We start from the raw sequence: 25,037 nt of genomic DNA, 5'->3' as shown, positions 1-25,037 counted from the left end.
TTCTCGCATTTTCTGTTGTTACTATTTCTTGGAATCATAATCATAGTATTTAAACTAAAGCAAATAAAACTGTACTCACCTCAGCAGCTTGCCAAAGGATATCTACATTCTTATTTTTCCTTGCATGGACATTTTGGCCAAGAAATCTCAACAGTTCAGGCAGACATGTCTGACTCCGGGATCGAGGTAGACCTAAAGAAATCACATATTTTAAAACTATAAACAGGATAAAAGCAGAGTGGCATTGACAATTGTATTTGTGGAATTTGTTTTACTCTGCAATTTTAATTGCTCCACCACTGACGGTCGTGCCTTCAGTTGCTTCGGTCCTAAGCTTTGGAATTCCCTTTCTAAATCTCTCCACCTCTCTTTCCTCCTTTAAGATGCTCCTTAAAACCTACCTCTTTCTGCCCTAACAACTCCTTGTATGGCTTGGTGTCAAGTTATTTTTGATAATGCTCCTGTGAAGTGCCTTGGATCGTTTTAATACTTTAAAGGCATTATATAAATATTAGTTGTTGTTCTTGCTGGTAGCTCATGTTGTAGATTTACATCCACTGAACTAGTTATCACTTGAAAAGTTTGTGAGCTAGGTATATAAAGAGCGCATATTTCAATTACATCACAGCATTTTAAGATATGATATTTATTTTTCTGTATGTTGCATACCTAAAACATAACCACTAGTTTCAGCTTTTATAGAATATTTAGTATCTACCATCTACTGACTACAAAAGATTCTATAGATATGTGAAGAGAAAAAGATTAGTGAAGACTAATGTAGGTCCCTTGCAGTCAGAATCAGATGAATTCAAAATGGGGAACAAGGAAATGGCAGACCAATTGAACAAATACTTTGGTTCTGTCTTCACTAAGGAAGACACAAATAACCTCCCGAATATACTAGGGGACCGAGGGTCTAGCGAGAAAGGGGAACTGAGGGAAATTCTCATTAGTCAGGAAATTGTGTTAGGGAAATTGAAGGGGCTGAAGGCCGATAAATCCCCAGGGCCTGATAGTCTGCATCCCAGAGTACTCAAGGAAGTGGCCCTAGAAATAGTAGATGCATTGGTGGTCATTTTCCAACATTCCATGGATTCTGGTTCAGTTCCTATGGATTGGAGGGTAGCTAATGTAACCCTACTTTTAAAAAAAGGAGGGAGCGAGAAAACAGGGAATAATAGACCGGTTAGCCTGACATCGGTGGTGGGGAAAATGCTGGATTCAATTATTAAATATGTAATAGCAGCGCATTTGGAAAGCAGTGACAGGATCGGTCCAAGTCAGCATGGATTTATGAAAGGGAAATCATGCTTGACAAATCTTCTAGAATTTTTTGAGGATGTAACTAGTAGAGTGGATAAGGGAGAACCAGTGGATGTGGTGTATTTGGACTTTCAAAAGGCTTCTGACAAGGTCCCGCACATGAGATTAGTGTGCAAAATTAAGGCACATGGTGTATTGGGGGTAATGTATTGACGTGGATAGAGAACTGGTTGGCAGACAGGAAGCAAATAGTGGGAATAAACGGGTCCTTTTCAGAATGGCAAGCAGTGACTAGTGGGGTGCCCCAGGGTTCAGTGCTGGGACCTCAGCTAGTTACAATATGCATTAATGATTTAGGCAAATGAATTGAATGTAATATCTCCAAGTTTGCAGATGACACTAAGCTGGGTGGCAGTGCGAACTGCGAGGAGGATGCTCGGAGACTGCAGGGGGACTTGGACAGGTTAGGTGAATGGGCAAATGCATGGCAGATGCAGTATAATGTGGTGTGAGGTTATCTATTGGTGGCAAAAACAGGAAGGCAGATTATCTGAATGGTGACAGATCAGTAAAAGGGGAGGTGCAACGAGACCTGGGTGTCATGGTTCATCAGTCATTGAAGGTAGGCATGCAGGTACAGCAGCTAGAGCAGCTAGTAAAGAAAGTAAATGGCATGCTGGCCTTCATAGCGAGGGAATTTGAGTATAGGAGCAGGGAGGTCTTACTGCAGTTGTACAGGGCGTTGGTGACAATTGAGTACTGTGATCATATTGAATGGTGGTGCAGGCTCGAAGGGCCGAATGGCCTACTCCTGCACCTATTTTCTATGTTTCCATGAATAATGGCAAAAATGTCACCCATGGAACCACAACTCAGTGAGGTGATCAGTGTATTTTCAACAAAAGATATTAGATTTAATAAAATGTTTTCTGTGGTGTAGCAGGTTTTATAAATCCACAGGATGCATTATACCATTAAATGCACAAACAATAAAACAAAAAGTTAAGTTACAGGATAATGTCTTGTTTTATGCAGATGAGATCTGAAATGTAATCAATTGAAACTTTTCAAATGATTGCACTGCTGCTTTAAATTCACTTGTGTACAGCAAGCCTCAAACTGGTGATCATCTCCTTCCTCCCTCCTCCCTCAAGGTTCGCTCAGCCAAGACAATAATTAACCCTTTACTTCTATTCTCCCAGGTCATGAAGAATTTAATATCAGATCAGCCATGGAATCTCGCCACTGAGTCAGAAGGTTGTGGGTTGAAGTCATATTTCAGGGGCTTCAGCACATAATTCAGGCTTTTGGGGAAGATGTTAAACCCTCTCAGGTGGACGTAAAAGATCGAATGCCACCATTTTGAAGAAGAGCAGGGGAGTTATCCCCGGTGTCCTGGCCAATATTTATCCCTCAATCATCATAAACAGGTTATCTAGTCATTATCAAATTGCTGTTTGTGGAAGCTTGCTATTGACTGCCGTGTTTCCTACATAACGAAAGGTCATCGACCTGAAATGATAACTCTGTTTCTCTCTCCACAGATGCTGCCTGACCCGAGTATTTCCAACATTATGTTTTTATTTCAGATTTCCAACATCGCAGTATTTTGCTGCTGTACAAATGTAAAGCATTTTCTTTCTTTCTAGATCTGGATTTGAGAAGATAAAAAGTTAATGAGAGCTACAAAGGAAAGGGGAGGTTGTGTCAAAATTAGTGCACTTAATTGACACTACCTTTTGTGTCCGAGATAAATAGAATCATCGAAGATTTTATGATAGCAAGAAGTTGTGTGTGGGGAAATCTATCAATTTGTTTTGGTAATGTAGAAGTAGGACCCGAGTAGCTCTTGCCCTGCATCCACATCTACTCCACAGCACTAAGTGGTAATGCAGTAAGGCGATCAATAAAAAAAATTAATTTATAGTCGTTCTTTGTAAAAATGAAAAACAAATTAAGTAAAAATAAAAACCAACAATATGCAAAGCAACATGAGGAATTCTGATAGCATCAAGCACTCAGAGTTCAAAATACATGTGTTACATAAGCATAGAATGCCAAGTCATACTTCAAACCACATATGTAAAACTCATTTGTGAAGGCAAATTCATGTACAGTTTATCTCATTTTCAACACAAAGTAAAACAGACCCGCCTCAATATTCCACAACTACTTATTAGCTACAACTCTGCAATTCATTTACTTCAGAGGCAGGAGACAGAAAAACAAGTTGCATTCAAATTTGCGCACTTACAAATTAAACCAGGCTTATGTCAAGTCTCCGCAATCTCTGAGCCTCAAGCACTGAGGTGAGCTTTTTTAGATGATCATTTTGGTAAATAATTGCTAACCCCAGTGTTGTTGATGCAGCTTGATATGCTATGTTCACTTAATCAAGAGGAAGGAACTATGTCGAAAAGAACACACAGTTCATACCTATATATATATATATACTTACAATCATCAGGCAAAACCTCTTTGAATTGTTCATAGTAGGAATTTAGGCGGCCCAAACTCTCTGCATTAATTACTTCTTGTAAGGATGTGTCTCCAAACCTAACCCAGATAAAACATAAACATGAATATTCAATGCATGGCAACAAATAAATATGATTATCAAAATTGGACTTGGAAAAAAAACAATATATATTTGAGTGCAAGGCTTTCAGTATTTTTGTATTGTCCAGGCTACCCACTAACTGGGAACTTCCTTCTAATCCTCGTCTCTAATGCCACTCTCAACAAGCTCCATGTGCGAGATGCTGAGGAGTGGATCTCTTCCAGGTTCTCTCTCCTTTCCAGTGGCTTACACTTCTCCAGCGATATAGCTGGAATTGGGAACTCAGGAATGAGGGATCAAACCTGCATCTCCCTACTCGATAATGCTTGAAAGGGTCCATCAAAATTGTGCTTCAAGCTGCAGATCGTTTAAGATTTCGTCATCGAGAGATAAGGGTTGTGAAAGAAGCTCAATAATTGTTATTCACAATTGTTTTACACGAGCTTTGCGGACATCATCTGAAAACACAGCGTCAGTTTCCACATATACGCTGACGACACCTAGCTCTACCTCACTACCACTTCATTCGACCCCTCCACTGTCTCTAAACTGTCAGTCTGCTTGTCCGACATGCAGGACTGAATGAGCAGAAATATTCTCCAATTAAATATTGGGAAGATAGAAGCCAGTGTCTATGGTCCATGACAAAAAACTGCATTCCCTAGGCTCCGACTCCATCCCTCTTACTAGTAGTATCTGTCTGAGGCTGAACCAGGCTGTTCGCAACCCGTCATATTTGACCCCGAAATGAGCTTCCAGCCACATATTCGCGTCATAACTAAAACCATATATTTCCACCTCCATAACATTGCCTGTCTCCGCCCCTACCTCAGCTCATCTGCTGCTGAAATCCTCATTCATGCCTTCGTTAACTCTAGACTTAACTATTCCAACGCACTCCTGACTTGTCTCCCACATTCTACCTTACATAAACTTGAGGCCATCCAAAACTCGGGAGCCCGTGTCCAAACTTGCACCAAGTTCTGTTCACCCATCACCCCTTAGCCCCCGGTTAAGCAACGTCTCAATTTCAAAATCCTCATCCTTGTTTACAAATCCCTCCATGGCCTCGCTCGCTCCTCCCTATCTCTAACCTCCTTCAGCATCTCAACCCCCCCCACCCCCACCACCAGAGACATCTGCGCTCCTCAAATTCTGCCCTCTAGAGCATCCCCGATTATAACTGCTCAACCAGTGGTAGCTGTGCCTTTAGCTGCCTGGGCCCCAACAATGGATCCCTACCTCTCTACCTCTCTACCTCTCTACCTCTCTACCTCTCTACCTCTCTACCTCTCTACCTCTCTACCTCTCTACCTCTCTACCTCTCTACCTCTCGTAAAACACTCCTTAAAACCTACCTCTTTGACCAAACTTTTGGTCATCTGCTGCAATTTCTTCTTATGTGGCTCACAAGAACACAATAGAAGCAGGAGTAGGCCATTTGACCCTTCAAGCCTGCTCCGGCATTGAATAAGATCATGGCTGATCTGATCATGGACTCAGTTCCACTTTCCTGCCCGCTCTCCATAACTCTTTATTCCCTTATCACTCAAAAATCTGTCTATCTCCGCCTTGAATATATTCAATGACCCAGCCTCCACAGCTCTCTGGGCAGAGAATTCCACAGATTTACAACTCAGAAGAAATTTCTCCTCATCTCAGTTTTAAATAGGAGGCCCCTTATTCTGAGACTATGCCCTCTAGTTTTAGTTTCCCTTATGAGTGGAAATATCCTCTCTGCATCCAACTTGTCGAGCCCCCTCATAATCTTATACGTTTCAATAAGAGCACCTCTCATTCTTCTGAACTCCAATGAGTACAATCCCAACCAATTCAACCTATCTTCAAAAGTCAACCCCCTCATCTCTGGAATCAACCTAGTGAATCTTCTCTGAACAGCCTCCAATACACGTATATCCTTGGCCAGATCAGTCTTGTTGAGTGGCGGAGCAGGCTTGAGGGGCTAGATGGCCTACTCCGGTTCCTAATTCTTATGTATCCTTCCTTTAATATGGAGACCAAAACTTCACGCAGTACTCCAGGTGTGGCCTCACCAATACCCTGTACAGTTGTAGCAGGACTTCTCTGCTTTTATACTCTATCCCCCTTACAATAAAGGCCAATATTCCATTTGCCTTTCTGATTACTTGCTGTAGCTGCATACTAACTTTTTGTGTTTCATGTACAAGGACCCCCAGGTCCCTCTGTACTTAAGCACTTTGCAATTTTTCTCCATTTAAATTATAATTTGCTTTTCTATTTTTCCTGCCAAAGTGGATAACCTCACATTTTCCTATATTATACTCCATCTGCCAAATTTTTTGCCTACTCACTTAGTCTGTCTACTATATCCCTTTGCAGATTTTGTGCGTTCTCCTCACAATTTGCTCTCCCACCTGTCTTTGTATCATCAGCAAACTTGGCTGCATTACACTTAGTCTCTTCAACCAAGTCATTAATAGAGATTGTAAATAGTTGAGGCCCCAGCACCGATCCCTGCAGCACCCCACTAGTTGCTATTTGCCAACCGGAAAATGACCCATTTATCCACCCTGCTCGTTACATCCTCAAAGAACTTCTCTGCTTTTTCTCGAGGGTCGAGTGAGAAGGAGGAACTGAAGGATATCCTTATAAAGCGGGAAATTGTGTTAGGGAAATTGATGGGATTGAAGCCTGATAAATACCTGGGGCCTGATAGTCTGCATCCCAGAGTACTTAAGGAAGTGGCCATAGAAATAGTGGATGCATTGGTGATCATTTTCCAACAGTCTATCGACTCGGGATCAGTTCCTATGGACTGCAGGGTAGCTAATGTAACACCACTATTTAAAAGAGTTGTTGATGCCAGTTCGTTGGATATATTCAAGAGGGAATTAGATATGGCCTTAACGGCTAAAGGGATCAAGGGCTATGGAGAGAAAGCAGGAAAGTGGTACTGAGGTGATGATCAGCTATGATCTTATTGAATGGTGGTGCAAGCTCGAAGGGCCAAATGGCCTACTCCCGCACCTATTTTCTATGTTTCTATGATACAGCATCTAAATTACTGTAGGACTTAGTGAAGTGATGCACCTCCCCTTCACCTTCCTATTCTCCATTCCTCACTTCATGATCAACATTGTTTCAACTGCCAGTGATGGAGAGTGAAAGGAACGTGAAAGGAGGTGGAATTCACATCACCTCCAACACTAATTTTACTAAATTAAGGTGAGGTGAAGCAGGTAATCCACCAAAATGATCAAAAGTAGTATTCATGATTATTTTAGCTTCTCAGTTGCCATGGACAGAGGGTTGGTGATTTCTTGAAAACCTTTGGCTGCAAACTATTTTTAAAACTGAAGTAAACTCCCAGGCACTTCCATTTTGTAGGATCAATTCATTCAGGCTAAATATGGCCCTGCATTGGCTTTCGGAGGCTTCCCTTGGGGAAATGCCTCTGATCCGTAAATAAAATGTCCGCGTAGCTGGTGGTTTGGGAGGTATGAAGATTCACGGCCCTGGGCCTCTCTGGGCACCCACGGGTAGAGGCTCACACGTTTCGCAAGTGCCCCTGAGATCACATGGGCTGGCCCAACCAATTAAAGAAGGGAATCCTCCATTCATGCTTACGGGGATTCCGTATGTACGTTTTTAAACAGAATTTCACGGACATTCGCTGGGCAAATAGCCCAACTCTACACCTGCGAATGCCTTTTTCCCCGGAGATGTGTTGGATTGGTCAAGAAAATTCTTGACAGATCGCAAGTTCCGTGTTTTCACGCAGGTGTTTTACACGCGCGGAAACCTGGAACTTACGTGGCTCTCACGGGCGCGTGCGCACCTCAAATGCGTCCGCAGGGGCCGCAAATTACGGGCCTATATATTTGGCAGGACAAAGAACTTCCTGATAAATCAGTGAGATGCAGAGTATAAAAATATTTTAAAAGTGTCAGCTGAGGCTCAGTTAGTAGCACTCTTGCCTGTGTCAGAAGGTTTGTGGGTTCAAGTCCCACTCCAGAGACTTGAGCACAAAAATCTAGGCTGACACTCCAGTGCAGTGCTGAGGGAGTGCTACACTGTCAGAGATGTCGTCTTTCGGATAAGACATTAAACCGAGGCCCGTCGCGAAGAGGAGCAGGGGTGTTATCCCCAGTGTCCTGGCCAATATTTATTCCTGAATTATTATTAAAAACAGATTATCTAATCATTATCACATTTCTGTTTAGGAGCTTGCTGTGCGCAAATTGTCTGCCGCGTTTCCTATAATACAACATTGATTACAGTTCAAAAGTACTTCATTGGCTGTAAAGCAGTTTGGGACGTCCTGCGGTCATGAAAAACGCGATATAAAGGCAAGTCTTTTTTTCTTCTTCTAAATGTCTACAAATAAAATAACAAAATATTGAAAATGCTCAGCAAGTCTATCAGCATCTGAAAAATTTAAAGACACATTTAACGTTAAACGATTAACCTAACTTCAAAACGCTGATATTCCTGGTAAATATATTCAGCATTTTCTACTTTTATTGCAGATTTTCAGTACTTGGGCAGTTTTTGACCCGTATTATCTCTTACTCTTAAAGGATCAGCGATCACTGTGTAAAGTTGCTGAACTTGTTTGGTGGCAGTACTTACTTTTCAGCGAGTGTTTGCTGCTCATTGATCCCCACATTAAATAACACTGGCTGCACGCGAAGTAACATTCCACTCTGTATTTCCCTAGGTAAGGCATCAAACATGGCACCTGGCAGTGGGATTCGTACATTAAACCCATCCCTATAAAGATGAATGGAGGTTAGGGTTTTTGCAAGCAAAATAAACTGTGTACTTAAAGACCTTTGGCATTCTTTCTGTACACAAACATAGAATAGAAATAACTATAGGCAATATCAGTAGATGAGCACTTATATAAATGGATTAATGCCAGTGTTAAAATAGTGGACAGAGGAATGTGATATGGGCATTAAGCTTTTATCATCAACAGTAATTTGTACACTTGTTTTTATTAACTATACATCTGCAAAAAAGTGATAGCTTGCAAACAGTGTTAAATGTGGGTGAGCACTTCAGTAGTGACCATAATATTTTACGGTTTAAACACTGGGAAGACCGAAGCCAGTGTCTTCAGCTCGCTCCACAAACTCTGCTCCCTAGCCAGCAAGTTCATCCCCTTCCCTGGCGACTATCTCAGGCTGAACCAGACTGTTCGAAACCTTGGCGCCCTATTTGACCCCGAGCTGAGCTCTGACCCCATATCCTCTCCCAGACCAAGACATCACTACTTCCACCTCTAATATTGCCCGTCTCAACCCATCTGCTGCTGAAATCCTCTTCCATGCTTTTGTTACCTCCAGACTCAACTACTCCAATGCTCTCCTGGCCAAGCTCCCATCTCCCATCCTCCTTAAGGCTCAGCCAAAACTCTGCTGCTTGTGTCCTAACTCGCACCAAGACTCGTTCACCTATCACCCGTGTTCACTGACCTAGATTAGTCCACCAATGCCTCAAATTTAAAATTCTGATCCTTGCGTTCCAATCGCTCCATGGTCTCATCCCTCCTCATCTCTACAACCCTCCAAGAACTCTCCACCCCTCCAATTCTGGTCTCCTTTGCATCCCAGATTTCCTTCGCCGTACCATCGGTGGGCGTACCTTCGGTCATCTAGGCCTTAACTCTGGAAATCTCTCCCGAAACCTCTCCACTTCTCTCTCCTTTAAATCCACCTCTTTGATTAAGCTTTTGGTCACCTGTCCTAATGTGTCCTTCTTTTGTTCGGTGTCAATTGATGTCCAATTACACTTTTGTAAAGATCTTTGGGACATTTTATTATGTTAAAGGCTTGATATAAATACAAGCCATTGTTGTTGTAAGGTCCAAACAGATAAAGAAAAAGTTAATACAAAAACAAAGTCACCAGATTGGGATAAGCCAGGACACAAAAAATCTGCAAGGGACATAGGCAGCCTAAGTGCGTGGGCAAACATTTGGCAGGTGGAGTATAATGTGGGAAAGTGTGAGGTTATCCATTCTGGCAGGAAAAATAAAAAAGCGAATTATTTAAATGGTGAGAAACCACAAAATGCTGCGATTTAGAGGGACCTGGGGGCCCTTCTGCATGAAACACAAAAAGTTAGTATGCAGGTACAGCAAGTAATTAGGAAGGCAAATGGAATGTTGGCCTTTATTGCAAGGGGGATAGAGTATAAAAGCAGGGAAGTCCTGCTACAGCTGTACAGGGTGTTGGTGAGACCACACCTCGAGTACTGCATACAGCATTGGTCTCCTTATTCAAGGAGGGATATACAGGTGCAGCGTCCCGAATCCAGAACCCTTCGGACCGAGGCTGTTCCAGATTTTGCTGGACTTTAGAACATCTTTCCAAAGTCACGAATCCAGAAACACCCGAGCCCAGATTTGGGTATTTCTGGATTTTGGAACATCAGAAAATGGAGGGGGGGGGGTACTCGTCAAAGAGCTGTTTGGGTCGCCGGGCGAAGAGGAGCTGATCGGGCGGGGCCCCGGCAAAGAGGAGCTGGTCGGGCGGGGCCCCGGCAAAGAGGAGCTGGTCGGGCGGGGCCCCGGCGAGGTGAGGCCCAAGGTCGGGCGGCGGCGAGGCCAGAGGTTGGGCAACAGCAGCCAGGTGAGGCTCGAGGTCGGCAGGATCCAGATTCCGGAAAATTTTTACAGATTCCAGACGAATCCTGCCACCAATTGGTCCGGAGTCCGGATTCCGGAACTCCAGATTTTGGACGCTGCACCTGTACTTGCATTGGATACAGTTCAGAGAAGGTTCACGAGGTTGATTCAGGAAATGAAGGGGTTGACTTATGAAGAAAGGATGAGCAGATTGGGCCTAGACTCTGAGTTTAGAAGAATGAGAGGTGATTTTATTGAAACATAAGATACTGAGGGGGCTCGACAAGGCAGATGCAGAGAGGATGTTTCCACTCGTGGGGGGAATCTAGAACTAGGGGGCATAGTTTAAGAATAAGGGGTCGCCCATTTAGAACTGAGAGGAATTTCTTCCCTAAGAGTCGTAAATCTGTGGAATTCTCTGCCCCAGACAGCTGTGGAGGAGCGGTCATTGAATATATTTAAAGGTGGAGATAGACAGATTGTTGCATGATAAGGGAGTGAAGGGTTATGGGGAGCGGGCAGGGAAGTGAAGCTGAGTCCATGATCAGACCAGCCGTGATCTTATTGAATGGCGGAGCAGGCTCGAGGGGCAAAATGGCCTACTCCTGCTCCAAATTCTTATTTTATCTTAGCAAGATGAAGAGAACTAGCTGAGGAGAGGTAGAAACACAAATTGGCAAACAGGCCTATAGATCAATATGGGATATTTTTTCAAAAAGGTGACTGCAAAGTTTCCACACAAATATACACCAGACTACTTTAAGTTTCAGAATGCTGTGGTTAAATAAAGTTATAAAACAAATCAAAATTGAAGAATAGGGCATATGATGCTAATAGATATGAATAAAATAATATGAGAAAATAAGCAAGAGGTTAAGAAAGAGATAAGTAAAGCGAATAGGGAATAAGGAGAGATCCCCAAAATTATTGAAGACAGTAAATGCGAATTAGAATCTCAATTGCATCATAACTGAAATTTAGTGACCTTCCTTAGGTGAAGTTCCCAGTTTGTGATGGGTTTTCTATAGAACACGGTGCAGGACAGAGGCATAGAAAAACTTAGGACCAATGCTAACCGTACAGAAACCTTCCCTTGGCTGATTGTGAAGTGCCATTGGGTGGTGTTTAAACAGTAAATTCAATTCCATAGATCCTTACTATATATAAATGAGATATTGCTAGATATTTATGCACTAGATAGTTTGGTATCATCCAACTTTCTCTCATTGTTCTAAGTCACAAAATATGTAAGCAAATGTCACATTTTTTTAAATTTCCAAAACTTTTGACAGAAGCATGATAAAATCAGAGAGATCACCGTGGAGCTGATGGAATCTACTGAGGCACTTGAAGAAGCCAAATCAGAGCTCTCTTGTTTTAGATAGAACAAAATTCACCATCACAAATACTTCACTTATAATTCTCCTCCTGTCGATGCAATAGTCGAGGGGAATCTGCATGTAGTGATTATGCTGACATAATGTTCAAATTGCATTTTCGTAAGACCATAAGAAATAGGAGCAGGAGTAGGCCTTTTGGCCCCTCGAGCCTGCTCCGCCATTCAATAAGGTCTTGGCTGATCTGATCTTGGCCTCAACTCCACTGTTCTGCCCGCTCCCCAGAATCCTTGATTCCCTTATCATTCAAAAATCTGTCCATCTCCACTTTAAATATATTCAAAGACCCAGCCTCCACAGCTCTCTGGATTAGAGAATTCCAAAAATCCATGACTCAGAAGAAATTCCTCCTCATCTCCATTTTAAATGGGTGACCCCCTATTGTGAAACTATGCTCCCTAGTTCTAGATTCCCCCATGTGGGAAAACATCCTCTCTGCATCTACTTCGTCAAGCCCCCCTCAGAATATTATACGTTTCAATAAGATCACCTTTCATTCTTCTAAACTCTAATGAGTATAGGCCCAACCTTTCTTCATAAGACAACCCCTTTATCACAGGAATCAACATAGTGAACCTTTTCTGAACTGCCTTCACTGCAAGTATGTCCCTCCTTAAATAAGGAGACCAAAACCGTACGCAGTACTCTAGGTGTGGTCTCACCAACACCCTGTACAGTTGTAACACGACTTCCCTTACTTTTATACTCTATCCCCTTGCAATAAAGGCCAACATTCCATTTGCCTTCCTAATTATTTGCTGTACCTGCATACTAACTTTGTGTTTCATATACAAGGGCCCCTGGATCCCTCAGTACTGCAGTATTTTGTAGTCTCTCTCCATTTAAATAATAATGTGTTTTTTTATTTTTCCTGCCAAAGTGGATAACCTCACATTTTCACACATTATACTCTATCTGCCAATTTTTTGCCCACTCACCTAACCTATCTATATCCCTTTGTAGATTCTCTGTGTCCTCTTCACAACTTGCTTTCCCACCTATTTGTATATCAGCAGCAAATTTGGCTACATTACACTCAGTCCCTTCACCCAAGTCATTAATATAGACTGTAAATAGTTGAGGACTCAGCATTGATCCCTGTGGCACCCCACTAGTTACAGTTTGCCAACATGAAAATGTCCCATTTATCCCAACTCTCTGATTTGTTAGTCCTTTTATGTGGCACATCAAATGCCTTCTGGAAATCCAAATACACAACATCCACTGTTTCCCCTTTATCCACCCTGCTCGTTACATTCTCAAAGAACTCTAGCAAATTTGTCAAACATGATTTCTCTTTCATAAAACCACGCTGACTCTGCTTGACTGTGTTATGATTTTCTAAATGTCCTACAACGACTTCCTTTATAATGGATTTGAGCATTTTCCCAACAGATGTTAGGCTAACTGGTCTATAGTATCCTGCTTTCTGTCTCCCTCCTTTCTTGAATAGAGGCGTTACATTTACGGTTTTCCAATCCGCTGGGACCTCTCCAGAATCCAGGGAATTTTGGTAGATTGCATCTACTATCTCTGCAGCCACTTCTTTTAAGACACTAGGATGCAGGCCATCAGGTCCAGGGGACTTGTCCACCTTTAGTCTCATTAGTTTGCCTAGTACTTGTTCTCTAGTAATAATGATTGTTTTAAGTTTCCCCTTCCCTTTAGCCCTTTGATTATCTATTATTAAGATGCTTTTAGTGTCTTCTACTGTGAAGACCGATACAAAATATTGGTTCAAAGTCTCTCCCATTTCCCAGTATTAATTCCCCAGTCTCATCATCTAAGGGACCAACATTTACTTTAGCTACTCTCTTCCTTTTTATATTCCTGTAGAAGCTCTTACTGTCTGTTTTTATGGTACTTGCTCGTTTACTCTCATAATCTATCTTCTCCCTCTATTATTTTTTGTAATCGTCCTTTGCTGGTTTCCAGAAGTTTCCCAATCCTCTGGCCTACCTCTAATCTTCACAACATTGTATGCCTTTGTTTTCAATTTGATACCATCCTTAACTTCCTTAGTTCGCCACGGATGGTTTATCCTTCTCTTAGAGTCTTTCTTTCTCACTGGAATATATCTTTGCTGAGAGTTATGAAATATCTCCTTAAAAAGTCTGCCACTGTGTATCTACCGTCTTACCCTTTAATCTATTTTCCCAGTCCATTTTGGCCAACTCTGTCTTCATACCTTTGTAATTGCCTTTATTAAAGTTCAGGACACTAGTTTGAGACCCAAGTTTCTCACCCTCAAACTGAATTTGAAATTCTAACATGCTATGATCACTCTTCCCGAGAGGATATTTTACTATGAGATAATTAATTAATCCTATCTCATTACACATTACCAGATCTAAAATAGCCTGCTCCTTGGTTGGTTCCACGAAACCGTACTAAATATACTATGACCTCGTCCTCAAGGCTACCTATGTCAATTTGGTTTGTCCAATTCCTCCTTGGGGAAGAGTAACCATAATATGGTAGAATTCTTTATTAAGATGGAGAGTGACACAGTTAATTCAGAAACTAGGGTCCTCAACTTAAGGAAAGCTATCTTCAACGGTATGAGGCGTGAATTGGGCTAGAATAGGCAGGCAAATGATATTTAAAGGGTTGACGGTGGATAGGCAATGGCAAACATTTAAAGATCACATGGATGAACTTCAACAATTGTACATCCCTGTCTGGAGTAAAAATAAAACAGGGAAGGTGGCTCAACCGTGGCTAACAAGGGAAATTAAGGATAGTGTTAGATCCAAGGAAGAGGCATATAAATTGGCCAATAAAAGCAGCAAACCTGAGGACTGGGAGAAATTTATAATTCAGCAGAGGAGGACAAAGGGTTTGATTAGGAGGGGGAAAATAGAGTACGAGAGGAAGCTTGCCGGGAACATAAAAACTGACTGCAAAAGCTTCTATAGATATGTGAAGAGAAAAAGATTAGTGAAGACAAACGTAGGTACCTTGCAGTCGGACTCAGGTGAATTTATAATGGGGAACAAAGAAATGGCAGACCAACTGAACAAATACTTTGGTTCTGTCTTCACGAAGGAAGACACAAATAACCTTCCGAAAGTACAAGGAGACCGAGGGTCTAGTGAGAAGGAGGAACTGAAGGATATCCTTATTAGGCGGGAAATTGTGTTGGGGAAATTGATGGGATTGAAGGTCGATAACTCCCCAGGGACTGATTGTTTGCATCCCAGAGTACTTAAGGAAGTGGCCCTAGAAATAGTGGATGCATTGGTGATCATTTTCCAACAGTCTATCAACTCGGGATCATTTCCTATGGACTGTAGGTAGCTAATGTAACACCACTTTTTAAAAAAGGAGGGAGAGAAAACGGGTTAGCTTGACATCAGTAGTGGGGAAAATGTTGGAATCAATTATTACGGATGAAATAGCAGCGCATTTGGAAAGCAGTGACAGGATCAGTCCAAGTCAGCATGAATTTATGAAGGGGAAATCATGCTTGACAAATCTTCTGGAATTTTTTTTGAGGATGTAACTAGAAGAGTGGACAAGGAAGAACCAGTGGATGTGGTGTATTTGGACTTTCAAAAGGCTTTTGACAAGGTCCCACACAAGAGATTAGTGTGCAAAATCAAAGCTCATTGTATTGGGGGTAATGTACTGGCGTGGATACAGAATTGGTTGGCAGACAGAGAGTCGGGATAAACGGGTCCTTTTCGGAATGGGAGGCAGTGACTAATGGAGTGCCGCAGGGCTCAGTGCTGGGACCCCAGCTTTTTACAATACACATTAATGATTTGGATGAAGGAATTGAATGCAATATCTCCAAGTTTGCAGATGACACTAAACTGGGTGGCGGTGTGAGCTGCGAGGAGGATGCCAAGAGGCTGCAGGGTGATTTGGACAGGTTAGGTGAGTGGGCAAATGCATGGCAGATGCAGTATAATGTGAATAAATGTGAGGTTATCCACTTTGGAGACAATAACACAAAGGCAGAATATTATCTGAATGGCGGCAGATTAGGAAAAGGGGAGGTGTAACGAGACTTGGGTGTCATGGTTCATCAGTCATTGAAAGTTGACATGCAGGTTCAGCAGGCGGCAAATGGCATGTTGGCCTTCATAGCTAGGGGATTTGAGTATAGGAGCATGGAGGTCTTACTGCAATTGTACAGGGGCCTTGGTGAGGCCTCACCTGGAATATTGTGCTCAGTTTTGGTCTCCTAATCTGAGGATGGACGTTCTTGCTATTGAGGGAGTGCAGTGAAGGTTCACCAGACTGATTCCCAGGATGGCTGGACTGATGTATGAGGAGAGACTGGATCAACTGGACCTTTATACAATGGAGTTTAGAAGGATAAGAGGGGATCTCATAGAAACTTATAAGATTCTGACAGGACGGGACAGGTTAGATGCAGGAAGAATGTTCCCAATGTTGTGGAAGTCCAGAACCAGGGGACACAATCTTAGGATAAGGGGTAGGCCATTTAGGACCGAGATGAGGAGTAACTTCTTCACTCAGAGTTGTTAACCTGTGGAATTCCCTGCCGCAGAGTGTTGTTGATGCCAGTTCATTGGATATATTCAAGAGGGAGTTAGATATGGCCCTTACGACTAAAGGGATCGAGGGGTATGGAGAGAAAGCAGGAAAGGGGTACTGAGGTGAATGATCAGCCATGATCTTATTGAATGGTGGTGCAGATTCGAAGGGCCGAATGGCCTACACCTGTACCTATTTTCGATGTTTCTCTTAGTTTTTGATTTATACACTGTCCTACAGTGTAGCTGTTAGGGGACCTTTGGACTACTCCCACCAGTGACTTCTTTCCCTTATTATTCCTCATCTCCTCCCAAGCGGATTCTACATCTTGATCTTCTGAGCCAATATCATTTCTCACTACTGCATTGATCGCATCCTTTATTAACAGAGCTACCCCACCTCCTTTTCCTTTCTGCCTATCCTTCCAAAATGTCAAATACAGGTGCAGCGTCCCGAATCTGGAACCCTCGGAACCGAGGCTATTCCGGATTTTGCGTTTTGCCGGACTCTGGAACGTCTTTCTGACGTCATGAATCCAGAAACACCCGAGCCCAGGTTCGGGTATGTCTGGATTTTGGAACGTCAGAAATGGGGGTGGGGTGGGTGTACTCGCCGAAGAGCTGTTCGGGTCGCCGGGCGATGAGGTGTTTGGGCGGGGCGCCGCCGCCATGGAGGTGTTTTGGTGGGGCATTGCCACCATGGAACTGGTCGAGCGGGGCGCTGCCGCCGTGGAGCTGGGCGCTGCCGCCGTGGAGCTGGTCGAGGTGTTTGGGTGGGGGCGCCGCCACCATGGAGCTGGTCGAATGGGCTGGCGAGGGGGCCCCCAAGGTCGGGCAGCGGCGGCGAGGGGAGGCACGAGGTCGGGTGACAGCGAGGGTGGCGTGGCGAGGTCAGAGATCGGGCAACGGCGGCATCTTGAGGTCGGCATGGTCCGGATTCCGGAACATTTTACGTTCTCGGATTTTGGACGCTGCACCTGTACCCCTGAATATTCAGTTCCCAGTCTTGGTCACCTTGCAACCACGTTTCTGTAATGGCCATCAGATCATACCCACTTCTATTTGTGCTGTCAACTCATCAATCTTGTTACGAATGCTGCATGCATTGAGATAAACCGCTTTTAATTGTCATTTTACCATTTTTCTCTACTCTGACCCCACTTTCTGATGCACTCATGTTTATACGCTCTGACCCTTCCTGTCACACTCTGGTTATCATTACCCCTATCGCTACCCTGCACTACTGCCTTCTCCTTTCTCTAACTTTTTTAAAATTTTCCCTCGCCCCACTATTGAGTTTAATTAATTATTTTTGTGCATTTTTTATTGGTTGAACTATCAGTACAAGTTAACCTTACTGATCAATTTCATGCCAGAATCCCCATTCTTTTTATTGCAGTATCACCATCTCGTATTGCTTTCCAACTTCTAATAGTGTCAGTGAGCGGCATTAGTGCCCACATGCATTAGTGCCCGCACGCAGCATTGTTGAACAGCAGCTCTGCACCATCTGCCACTTTGAACAGCTGGGCCATCCCACTGAGACTGCCAGCGAGAGACTGAATGATTGCAATAAAAAGCAGCAATATTGAAGTGCTGATATTAAAGAGTTTAATGTTGATTCTTACTGAGCAGCAACAGATATAGAAAATCACTTGCAGTAATCATTTGGTCAACTGATCAAATGGCTGGATGCTATTGAGAGAAACCTCAATGTTGAATGATTCTGGGGCAGGATGCGGGTTACTGACCAATACATTTGCATACTTCAAGGAAATATTAATTGTAATGGCCTGCATAAATTTTAGTTGTCGTGGCAAAGCATGTAGCACACAGGAACATACACAAGTGTTTTTACTTTTCATCTACCATCTATGCACAAGCTTTTACAAAAGGAATACAATAATCTAGTGCTACTTACCGATTTCCAGTAATGACTGGCAGCATGTCAACTGAAGAAGTAGATGTAGCCTGGATTACTTTAAACGTCACATTCCGTAAATCCATGATTCCTGTACCCATATCTTCAAGCATAGCAAGTTCCTCCCCTACACAAGGTACACTGTTATTAGATGTGGTTTCCAGATCATTTTTGTTAAACTTTTACTTACCAAGGAAAGGATATCACTGCTGGCAAAGAAATACTTTTTCCACTTTTAGTATCATCACTAAACACTTTCAGCTTGGTTAAAAGACAGCCACATGCAATTTTAAAGCTCCATTTACTTTGTAATAAGATGTGTCGAAGCTCACAAGAACTACTGCAACAGTAAGTTCTCAAACTGTTTGTGCCTAGAGAAAGATCAATACCATGAAAATGGAACCAGAGCCCATTATGGGGGATGGGACAGTACAGAAGTTTTTTGCGAAGGCTAAAAACAATAGGACAAAACTGATTACATTTGAGTGAGGACAATAACATGCCAAGAAGTGAGAAAGCAATTACTTAAGACAAATATATATATTATTTGCTATTTGGTGAATTTTTTGAAAAGATTTTACAAAGAGGATTATTTTACTTATGTTCAAAAGCAACTGTACATTAAACAAAATCTATTATTGACATTAGGACTAAGGGACTGTGCCAAAGTTGGGTTATACAAGACAATAGAAAGATGGTGAATGACTATTTATGCAATGATGTTAAAAAATCTTACAGGGACCAAGTTTCCATGATTATGCAGCAAAAGATGGTAGGCAATTTTCTGCCAGTATATTTGGTATTAACAAAAATAAATATGACAAAACCACAATAAATCATGGGCAAAAAAGCTTAATTTTCATCAAAGGCCTTTCCAGAAATCTAGTAATGCAAATAAAGCTAGGAATGTCTTACCGTATGTGCTTAAAAGACCTTCAAATTGTGCCAACAAGCCAATGGTATAAAGCTGGCGCAAATATCCATCATCACGAAGGCAGTTTCTTAGTTTGATAATGAAACCACAGATCAGGGCTGTCAGCTATATAGAAGGCAAAGAATATAAAACATACGATATTCAATAAAAAAAAAAATCAGTGGTTAACTTGCGACGTGCAAGATTGTCTTTTTTCCTTTTTGACTTTGCTTTTTTTCAGGGCATTTCATTTAGATGCTTTTTTGAACTGCTTTCAAATGAAAGCAAAGTCATTAGCAGCACTGGTCAAAATGCCCCGTTAAAAGCATATGTTTTTTTCAGCAATAAAGTACAAAAAGCATCCCATCTGTTAAATTGTACAAACAAAATTAAACAATATTTTTCTTGCAGAGCAGGCTCGAGGGACCGAATGGCCTATTCCTGCTCCTAATTCTTATGTTCTTATAAATGCGGGCAAGGCATTCATACAGAAGTGTAATGATGAAATGGTGCAGCACGATACATATAGTTTCCTCTTACTAGTGAGAAGATTTGTGCCACTACCCATCAGGGGAATGACACTGCAGTTACAGAATTAGGAGCAGGGGTAGGCCATTCGGCCCCTCGAGCCTGTTCCACCATTCACTATCATGGCTGATCTTCTACCTCAACTCCACTTTCCTGCACTATCCCCATATCCCTCGATTCCCTTAATATCCAAAAATCTCTCGATCTCAGTTTAGAATATACTCAAAAAGACTGAGTTTGAGGTAGAGAATTCCAAAGATTCCCCACCCTCTAAGTGAAGAAGTTTCTCCTCAGCTCAGTCCTAAATGGCCTATCCTTTATTCTGAGACTTGGCACCTGGTTCACAGGGACAGCTGCAGAAATTCTCTCTTGACTGGAGTTTCACAATAATGCAGGTAAGGGGTTAATTAAAAAGTACAAATAAATGAATAAAATACTCAAAAATATCTACAAAAACAAACTAGTCCATAATGTGATTGGATGGTTTAAATGTCTTTGAAAGTGGCAGAAGAAAATAATTCCTCTGGCCGCTGTGTACACAGAAATGCATTTGTTATGATGATTAGTCATTTATTGGCAGTGAGGTATGTTGGGATGCCCTGAGGCATGGAAAATATTATATCAATGCAAGTTATTTCATGAAAAATACCAGAGAAAACCAACACACATACACTTGTAATCTTACTACATACACCAACTAGAGGAACTCTTCAAGGCTTTTGACAAAGATTCACATGTACATTGAGAGAGCATGCCCAACAAATGCCAAATCTTTTCACTCTGGCATGATTTATATATATATATACACACACACACACACACACACTTTTTTTTTTTTAAAAGCAATTGTTTTTTAGTTGTGTTTTAGCTACATGCTGCAGAGTATGTTAGCACTTTTGTGTTCATGGTTTGGGCACCCTTTGATCTACACAAGTGAGATGCTATACATCAATGAGATAAGTGGAAGTACTTCCTGCAACAGAGGATGAAATGACACACAATCTTCTTTTCTGCACCATTCAGGGTATTTTAATTAGTCTAGCAGTTGCAAACCACATATTGAATTAAGACACTACATTTTTATAGCACCTTTCACATTCGGGATGTCCCAAAATGCTTCACAGCCAATGCTGTACTTTTGAAGTGTAGTCACTGTTGCAGGGAAACACAACAGCCAAATTTGCACTCAGCAAGGTCCAACAGCAATGAAATAAATGACTAGATAATTCTGTTGATTGAGGGCTAACTATTGGTAAGGACACAAGAACACCACCCTTATTCTTCTTCGAACAGTGCCATGGAATCTTTTGCATCCATCAGAGAGGGCTGATGAGGCCTTGGTTGAATGTCTCATCTGAAAGACAGCACCTGTGACAGTGCAGCACTCTCTCAATACTGCACTTGTAGCTCTAGAGCTAGGGCATAAATGCCTTTATTAGGATACACTGTTATGCATCAAAAAAATGGAAATGTCATTTACAATTACTTCAGCCACACTATTCAAAATATTGTAGTAATAGAAACAGAAATTAATTTGAAGTTTTTTGAAAACTTATCACTTTTCTGACTTTCGAGTTAAATGTCCTTACTCTTGGGGTACCAGAAAGTGGCTGCAATAAGAGTTTTCTGGTCCATGTGGCAACAATTCAGGTAAGTGCGAGCTGAGACTAAGTCACACTAGGCTACTCTTGCACAGCCTGTAGTATCTGGTTATACAACAGCTTTGAAAGAGGCCTGTTGAGCTTGGTTAGGCAAAGTGCATGGTAAGAGAGATTTGAGAAAAGAAAAAGAGCAAAGGAAAAAAAAACTTACTGGCCTAATGGCAAAAGACAATAGCTGCATCTGTACGCAAACTTACAGTCTGACAAAAGACCACGTCTCTGCGGTACTGGATAGTCAAGTCCATTGCTATAGTAGGAGCACTATCTTGCATTAGTAGAAAGACCATAGCTTTCTTTGCTTTGTCACTCATCATGGCTACACAGTCGGTGAGTGTGGTCAGCAGAGGATAAAGTGCTTCGCTCCACTCACCTGTCAAACAGCAAAGGAATAATTACTTTCAATACCAGGGTTTGAGGCAACAAAGAATTATCACACAGGAGCAGCAGGATCTAGTGACTGACACGTTTGAGTCCCCTCTGTTAGAATTCAGAAATGTGTAAAACTAAATTTATAAATCATCATCCATATCTAAGGGTCCACTATAAAAGGAAAAAAAGCGGTTCCAAAGTAACAGTGCAATTTTACATTTATGCAGGTCATCACAAGTCAGGTGCAGTTTCAAGTTCTACCTGTATTGCGTGAAATGGATTCTCAGTGCAACACTGTAAACTGGTACTTTTTAGTACTTAGAAAAGTGACAAGTCACGTGAGATGCTGCATTTTTCACTCAAATTATTTTCAATGTAGAAGAGTGGTTAATACATTTATTACAAACTACAGTCAGCATTTAAAGTTCGCATGTATTTTCATTCTTGAAGTTGGAACAATGCAATATTTAATTTCAGATATTAATTCCAGTATTCGGTTGGTGTTTACAGCTAGAGTTAGTTACTTCAGCTAAGGCTAAAAGACAATTTAAAAAAGGTACTTCATAAGTTAGCTAGCCACATTCACAAATCCTTAGCTCAATTTCCTTACACTGTTATATTATTTCCATTTAAGGTTTGTCCCTCCTGAATGGACAACAGAGTGAACAAGTTAACAATTTTAAGTAATCAATAAATACTTTTAAATTAAGCTATGACAAAATAAAAATTAATGTCCTCATTAATAATGCCAAAAATAGTAATGTTTTTAAAAAGCATTTACTAAAACATTATTACAGCAGCATAATTTGTGGGCATTAGTTGTTTTAATTACCAGGGGTTATCATGCCATTTTATAAAGGATTTCATATATACTCAAACAATAACATTTTCAAACATCTTAAAAAAGCATACTTATTTCCTATTACTTCTGTAGCATCAGCGGCATCATAATTTAATCACAATTTTTTTTATCAAGGTGTTATAAAGTAAATGTCATTTAAAATTAGCCGCTATAATTCAGCTTAGAATGATGACACTTACACGTCTTGGCTTTGTATCTATTTGTTCTCTAGATTTCCAACAGTATAATGGTTAGGAAAGACCTATTTCCTTTGACTGTTGTTCTAAAAGTGAGCCATTCCACTAAAAGATGAGAGACAGCCTCTTAGATTTACCCTGTAGTTCTGGGCAATAATGCAAAAAAGTGAGTTTGAATCTCAGCCATAATTCATGCTCACTTACAGGATTCTAGCATGAGGGCATTGTAGCTAAGTCACTGGGGAAGAAGGGAACTAGTGCGGAGGGCTCTTTCTGAACTGCTTCTGAACAGTCAACTGAGAATTATTTTTGATCACACTCATTATAGGCTGGCCAAATCAAGGACAGAGGGACAGAAGAGAATTAAAAAAATACAACTGCCCTCCTAAGGTTTCATGTAATCTGCTTTTTTGCAATTTTCGTTATTGCAAATTTACAGGAAGAATTGCAAAAGGTGCATTGCAAAATAATAGACATTTATATTTTGAAATAAAGGTCCTTTCAGCCCTTAAAAATATCATTGTAAAAGATTATCAACATCTTCCACCTCGATCATTATTAAGATGTGATATTTGTACTACTGTATACATGCACATCCTCTTTTCATAAACTGCTTCAAGGTCACAACAATTCCATCATCTTTCAATTAAAAAAAAACTTGTTCGAGGCCACTTAATAGTGTAGATGAACAAAGGGACCTTAAAGTGCTTGTCTGCAGATCCTTGAAAAGTAGGCCAGGTGGATAAGGTGGTTAAGACGACATACGGAATGCTTGTCTTTATTGGCCGAGGCATAGAATACAACAGCAGGGAGGTTATGCTTAAATTGTATAATACTTTGGTTAGGCCACAGCTGGAGTATTGCATGCAATATTATAGGAAGGATGTGATTGCACTAGAGAAGGTGCAGAGGAGATTTACTAGGATGCTGCCTGGAATGGAGAATCATGGGGGCCAAGTTTCGGCCTGAGTTGCTCCTGTTTTTTTGGAGCAACTGGTTTAGAATGGAGCATCTTAGAAATTGCAATTCTCGGCATTTAGTTTGCTCCAGTTCTAGTCAGTTAGAACAGTTTCAGTTTGGAACAGATTTTTTTTTCCAAAAGGGGGCATGTCCGGCCACTTACGCCCGTTTTGAAAGTTTAGGCAATGAAAACTTACTCCAAACTAACTTAGAATGGAGTAAGTGTAAATTTTTGTACGCTCAGAAAAACCTTGCCTACACTTAGAAAATCAGGCGTAGGTTACAAATCAGGCATAGGGAACGGGGTTGGGGGGGGGGGCGGAGAGGGAAGTTCACAAACATTAAACACTTAAGTTTTACAAATAAAGAGCAATCATCAATAATAAATGCTAAATACATCAATAAATCAATCATAAAAAATTAATACAAAATTTAATTTAAAAAAAATCAATAAATAAAAAAATTTGTACTCACCAACTGCAGCACCGGGAGCCCTCCAACAGCGTGCTGGGACGGGACGGGACGGGACGGGCCCCCCTCCCCCCTCCCCAAGTGTGTCTCTCTCTGTATGTCTGTCAGTGTCTATGTGTTGTGGGGAGGGAGGGAGGGAGAGAGAGAGGAGAGAGAGAGAGAGAGAGAGAGAGAGAGAGAGAGAGAGAGAGAGAGAGAGAGAGAGAGAGAGGAGGGGGAAGAGAGAGAGAGGGAGGGGAGAGAGAGAGGGAGGGGAGAGAGAGAGAGAGAGAGAGAGAGAGAGAGAGAGAGAGAGAGAGAGAGAGAGAGAGAGAGAGAGAGAGGAGAGGGAGGAGAGGAAGGGAGATGTGAGAGAGAGAAAGAGAGGAGAGAGGGAGAGAGAAAGAGAGGAGAGAGGGAGAGAGAAAGAGAGGAGAGAGGGAGAGAGAAAGAGAGGAGAGAGGGAGAGAGAAAGAGAGGAGAGAGGGAGAGAGAAAGAGAGGAGAGAGGGAGAGAGAAAGAGAGGAGAGTGGGAGAGAGAAAGAGAGGAGAGTGGGAGAGAGAAAGAGAGGAGAGAGGGAGAGAGAAAGAGAGGAGAGAGGGAGAGAGAAAGAGAGGAGAGAGGGAGAGAGAAAGAGAGGAGAGAGGGAGAGAGAAAGAGAGGAGAGAGGGAGAGAGAAAGAGAGGAGAGAGGGAGAGAGAAAGAGAGGAGAGAGGGAGAGAGAAAGAGAGGAGAGAGGGAGAGAGAAAGAGAGGAGAGAGGGAGAGAGAAAGAGAGGAGAGAGGAGAGAGAAAGAGAGAGAGAGGGAGAGAGAAAGAGAGGAGAGAGGGAGAGAGAAAGAGAGGAGAG

General features: G+C 41.8%; 1 protein-coding gene across 10 annotated transcripts in view; it reads right to left on the bottom strand.

The window, feature by feature from the left end:
* Positions 1-25,037, bottom strand: part of LOC139275246 (inositol polyphosphate-4-phosphatase type I A) — a 248,985-nt gene that overhangs the window by 18,595 nt on the left and 205,353 nt on the right. For all 10 annotated transcript variants that reach the window (XM_070892436.1, XM_070892440.1, XM_070892431.1 and 7 more), the window contains 6 exons: positions 21,568-21,740; positions 19,184-19,307; positions 18,269-18,395; positions 8,441-8,581; positions 3,725-3,822; positions 80-192 (listed from right to left, as the gene is read on the bottom strand). In XM_070892436.1, coding sequence (XP_070748537.1) covers positions 80-192; positions 3,725-3,822; positions 8,441-8,581; positions 18,269-18,395; positions 19,184-19,307; positions 21,568-21,740 — 776 coding nt within the window. The remainder of the gene's footprint in view (positions 1-79; positions 193-3,724; positions 3,823-8,440; positions 8,582-18,268; positions 18,396-19,183; positions 19,308-21,567; positions 21,741-25,037) is intronic.

This window comes from Pristiophorus japonicus, chromosome 10, assembly GCF_044704955.1.
Source record: "Pristiophorus japonicus isolate sPriJap1 chromosome 10, sPriJap1.hap1, whole genome shotgun sequence".
Lineage (NCBI taxonomy): Eukaryota > Metazoa > Chordata > Chondrichthyes > Pristiophoridae > Pristiophorus > Pristiophorus japonicus.
This window is presented reverse-complemented; position numbering and strand designations above follow the sequence as displayed.